General features: G+C 44.8%; 1 protein-coding gene across 1 annotated transcript in view; it reads left to right on the top strand.

Annotated features, from left to right (window-relative positions):
• Positions 1–4,629, top strand: part of LOC135228341 (liver carboxylesterase 1-like) — a gene marked incomplete at its 5' end in the record, with an annotated part of 12,352 nt that extends 7,723 nt beyond the window's left edge. The window contains 3 exons of the mRNA XM_064273514.1: positions 2,071–2,202; positions 3,259–3,331; positions 3,603–4,629. Coding sequence (XP_064129584.1) covers positions 2,071–2,202; positions 3,259–3,331; positions 3,603–3,786 — 389 coding nt within the window. The remainder of the gene's footprint in view (positions 1–2,070; positions 2,203–3,258; positions 3,332–3,602) is intronic.
• Between the last annotated feature and the right edge of the window lie 944 nt (positions 4,630–5,573).

Here is a 5,573-nt window from a genome sequence, read left to right on the forward strand (position 1 = left end):
TGTTACAATTGTAAAAAGTTTTGAAAAGACAGGAACACACATAGAAGAAATGAGGTATCACTCATAGTTCTTCTGCCTGGTGACTTTGCTGTCAATGTTTTTGGTTTTTGTTTTCCTAATAATTGTTTCATGTCTTACCTATAATTAAAAGATCAATGTTACGATTTTTTTTTAATAGTATATTATAGGCATTTCCCAATGTCATTGAAAAACGTATATTTCATTGGCTGCATATGATTCCGTGGAATGAATACATTATAACTGGCTTTAACATCCCTTCTTACTGGCTACTTAGGCTGGTTGCTCCTATTTTGATGGCACAAATAACATTATATTCATCCTTATGTGCATAAATCTTTGACCACATCTCTAATAATTTTCTTAGGACTGCTTTCGAAGTGAAATTACTGGGCTGAACTGTAAGAGTATTTTAAAGCTCTTGATACTTATTGCAAAATTGCTATTCAGCGTATAAGACTGTGGATTTCTTAACTCTCTTGCGCACTTGGGATACTGAGATTAAAAAATATTGCCAATTTCATACTCCCTACCCCAACTGAAGAAAAAAAAAAGAGAGAGAGAACAGCACGCTCTGTTTTAACTTGCAAATATTTGATTATCAGTCTCTGCGTCTTTTGTTCCTAATTGCTGTTACCCAAATCTGTGCCCTGCTTTCCTCTGTAGACCTGTGTTGTAATCATAGGAGTGTTATATATCCTACACAGTAACTTTAAAAAAAAAAAAAAAGAATTTCTTTTGGGGAAGATACTGCTTAAAATAAGTTCTCTCGTTCACAAAAGGCCTTTCCTGTATGGTTGGGTTCTGTTTCTTTTCTAAAACTTTTGAGTGGCAGAGGCAAGGCTAAACCACCTCCTTCAGCAGATTCAGCTTGGCCTTGAAGCACCTGTTTAACAAGCACATTTCAAAGCCACAGAAGGACTGATTGTTCCAAACAACACTTCTTTTTTTTTAATCCAAGGGCACGATGAGGAAGTGAGGGGAAGGATTAATTGAATGGTGCTGAGTCCTCATGTTTTCAGGTTAATAGTTGCCGTCAAGTTGACTGTAACTCATGGCAACCCCAAGAGTGTCAGAGTATAACTGTGCTCTCTAGGGTTTTCGGTGGCTGATTTTTCAGAATTAGATTCCCAGGCCTGTCTTCTCAGGTACCTCTGGTTAGACTTGAACCTCCAACCTCTCAGTTGGCAGCTGAGCACATTAACCATTTGTACAGCGCAGAGACAAATCCTCGTGTTGGGAGGACATTTATTGTTAAATCTTTTTGTGGATGATATTTAATGGTGTGAAGAAATGATTCTAGTATATTCCAAAATAGCAAATATGATATTATCTCAATTTTATATATATTAAAGGCATATGTGCTAAATTACCAAAAAAGGCTTCCTCTGAGTGGTGGGATTGTAAGTGATCTTTTGGTTCATTTTTCTGCATTTTGTAAAGTTCTTACTATGCTTAGGGGGGAAAGTTGTAAAATTTCTATACCAGTGAAAATGTTCAAAACTAGGGAAAATTGAACACATCTGTTGGACTATAGATATTCTCCAAAGGAATGAAAACTAGTCTTTTATCAATGAAATACAATGGCGTACACTGGATGTATATAGATTTTTGTGTGTATGAAGGCATCAGTAGGCAAAGGGGTTTATATGAATTGACCTAAGGCCCTATAATGATAGTCATTTTGAATGGATTGATGTAGGAATTTCAACATTCATTCATTCATTCAACAAATACTTCATTCAACAAATACTAGGCCCAAATCCCTGCCCCACCTCAATCAACGATGCAGTCTTAAGTGACTTAATGAGCTTTCCTGAAACTCCATTTCTGAATTGAGATGATAACCAGGGGCTTCCTGCAGGGCCACACAGCTCCCAACACACAGTTGGCACTCACAGAGCTCAGCCACTATTAATATTGTTGGTGTTGTGTACTCAGTACCCAGATGTGTGACCAATTCCCTGAACGCTCAGGGCCCCCTGGAGACCTTGGTATCATCCAGGTGCACATCTGGTAAAACGAACTGAGCGTGAATTCTTGTTTTCTCAGATGCTGGAGGCCCCACCTACGTGTATGAGTTTCAGTATCGCCCAAGCTTCTCACCAGAGATGAAACCCAAGACGGTGATAGGAGATCACGGGGACGAGCTCTTCTCAGTCTTCGGGGCCCCGTTTTTAAAAGGTGACGGCTCTTTGCTGGCTATGAGCTTGTAGTTAGGAGACCTGGGCTCAAGTCTCGGTTTGGTGGCCTTAAGCAATTTCCTCCTTCTTTCCTGGCCTTAGTTTCCTGAATTCAGCATAATAGGGTTGAACTACATTGGGCAGTTCCCAGCCTTTCTCCTGCTCTAACATGCATGATGGGGGATGCGCATTCACATGCCCTCAGCTGTGGTCACTCTCAGAATCCAGACCTGTGGCATCAATAAGACAGGTAGTAGGTCGCCTGTAGGGCTAGAATGCCATCCCTACATTTCCCACTCCTAAGAGCATAACAGAATGCGAGTGAGAGTAAGGCTAGACTTGGTGTGAACTTTGAATCACTTCTTATGTGTGTGTGTCTCTCTACGTGTCTGCTCATTTATTATCTAGCATATATCTCTCTACCATCTATGTGCTATATAACTACCATCTATTTTAACATTTATCTAAAGCTCACATCTTTTAAAATTTGATCTATTTAATAACACAATATTTTAAAGAAAATCCTTCACCAATGCCTACAATACCTACCCACTAAGTGTTACAGAGAACTTGTGACCCACCTTTTGGTTCTCTCTGACACACCAATGCCTCTGGGCATCTCCCGGTTATATAACCCCATAGGACCATTTCAGCTCTGTTTTTTTCAGACTATCAAAATGGGGGTGGGTGAAGGAGATTGAGAAAATACCCAAGGGAGAGCAGTCTTGGAGTTGGAGCTGCTGCTGTGAAGGAAGCTCTGGGGTGTGACATTGTGATTCTGAAAGGGAAGGAGGGTCATGTGGGCACAAAAAGATAAATGCAGCCAGCTCACAGATTGACTAGAGGCCCATCACTGACTCCCAGATCAGTAATTCTCAAACCTGAAGTGCACACAAATTACCCAGGATCTTGTTAAAATGCAGGTTTAGAATCAGTAGGTCTGGGATAAGGACCAACATTCTGCATTTCTAATGAGCCCCCAATTAATTCTGATGCTGGTGGTCCATGAAGCATACTTTGAGTATCAAAGGCTTTTTTTCTTTTCCCTTCTCCACAGAGAGTGGCACAGAAGAGGAGGTCAAACTCAGCAAGATGGTGATGAAACTGTGGGCCAACTTTGCTCGGAATGGGTGAGATTGGTGGCAGAGAAGAGCAGAGTTGGGGACGGGGTAATAGGGTATACCTATTTGGGAAGTTTAAGTGGTAAAGCTCTTGACTCTATGACCAAAGTACTCTAACAATGGGAGCTTTTTAAAAGGGAACAAGCTCCCCCCAGAGATGGTGAGCTCCCTGTCTTGGCGGTGAGTGAGCCTCTTGGCAGAGATGAAGCCATGCATGTTTCAGAAGGTTGCTTCGGACCACACTGTAACTTTGGGAATTTCTATTTGATTCTGTTCCCAGGGACCCCAATGGAGAGGGGCTGCCCCATTGGCCAGCATATGACCAGAAGGAAGGGTACTTGGAGATTGGCATCTCCACTAAGGCATCCCAGAAGCTGAAAGACAAGGAGGTGGCTTTCTGGACTGAGGTCCTGGCCAAGAAGGCAGCAGAGAATCCAGCGCAGACAGAGCACATTGAGCTATGAACAGAGGGCCAACTGGGTACTCTACATGGGCATTCTACAGAAGGCACTTATAGCTCAAAGAGGCTTCTTATTGTGGAGGCTGAAGAATTGTCTGGTGGGATGGAGAATTTTGTACCGATTGCCTCAAATTTGGGAATAAATGTTTTGGAGATGAAGCCAGTGTCTGTGTCTTGGTCTGGAGATTAAACTTTCCTCCTTAGAGAGAATGAGTTCCCTGGATGGTGCAAATGGTTTGTGCTTGACTACTAACTGAAAGGTTGGCAGTTCAAACCCACCCAGCAGTGCTGCTGAAGAAAGAAGAATGGCGTGGTGATCTGCTTCCGTAAATATTACAGTCAAGAAAACCCTATAGAGCTTGGGCCTACACTGTAACAAATGAGGTCCCCATGAGTTGGAGTCAAAGGCAATGGGTTTGTTTTGGGTTTTTTCCTTAGAGTGACTGCACCATGAGCAGGAAGGTGCTCTACTGGGGATGGCTGGGCCTCTGGGCAAGCAGGAAGCAGCAGGCTGAGTTCTGGGAGCTGCTGAGGGGGCCCTAGGTCTGCACCATCTCTCTGGGTCCTCAACAACTTCCAACAGCTGGATTTGGGATGGTCCGAGTAGAGCACCCCTCTTTTCAGTGTGGAGCTACCCATGGAGGTGGAGGTGACACAGGCTGAGTGTGTCCCTGGAGTGAGGTAGGAGGGAGAGAGAGGTGCCATGGTGACCCTGTGGCACTGCTGCACGGCCTTACCGACCATTCCACAGCGCTGTGACACCTTCAATATGCACGGTACTCTCCCAGGCCCTCCCCAAGGCTACCTCCTCCAGCAGCTGGTCTGTAGCCTCTGTAGCCTGGACTACTTCTTGGGTGGTGACCACCTTGGAGTAAGTCCCTCAAGCATCATCCTAAAACTGCCTTAGAGGTTAGTTTTGCCTTCTGCTCAGAGGCAGAAAGCTATAAGGAGTGTCATTCTTACCCTAACTGCAGGAAAACACTGGATTTTTCTCAAAATTATAACTTTTCCTTAACATACCAAAAAGCTGGGGTTGAAATCCAAACAAACAGCCTTAAAGACAGATGACAGGCACTTTGGAGGAGAGATGGGATATGAACACTGGCTCACCTGTGGCAGAACCCAGGGGGCAGACGGGGCCACCATACAGTGAGTGAGAAGCATGAATCTACAATTTGTGATGACATGCGGAAGGCCAAGTGTATGCTAGTGTGAGAGTGTAAAACTACGGGGAGGCCAGACCCAGAATTTCTTTGGTGATTGGAGACTTGTGGTAACAATGTGAGGAGGTGTGAGGAAAGGCAAAGTCAGCCAGTCCTTGTGGAGGCCTGAATGTTGTCTGGGCAATGGGCCCAAGAGAGCTACAGCAACTGGGCCATTTTTGTCAACCTCCTGCTTTTCACCACTCTCCTGTATAGGTGTCCCCTATCCACTAAGCTGGGTATCCACCTTTATTGGCACTCAGGTCCTCTCAGCCTCTGCAGTCCTGGCTCCTGCCAAGACCCTATCAGTCGGTTTACTCAGGGTTTCTGCTCACTGTTCTCTCGCGTTCTCCTCTATCCCCTCTTCTGTGCTCTGGCTTTCTCTGCAGTTTCAAACCTCCTGAAAGAGGTTTGGTTGGTTGTCCGAGTCACCCTCCAGTACAGATCACCACTGACCAGGGTGTGATCCCCCAGCCACTAGGCACCCTGGGGCTGAATGCCCACTGGACTGCTAGCTGTGACCAGGAAGGCAGGCCCGCAGGGTGCAAGCATAGCGACCGCCTTCTCCCCCTTCACAAGGGCCCTGTGG

This window comes from Loxodonta africana, chromosome 21, assembly GCF_030014295.1.
Source record: "Loxodonta africana isolate mLoxAfr1 chromosome 21, mLoxAfr1.hap2, whole genome shotgun sequence".
Taxonomy (NCBI): Eukaryota; Metazoa; Chordata; class Mammalia; order Proboscidea; family Elephantidae; genus Loxodonta; species Loxodonta africana.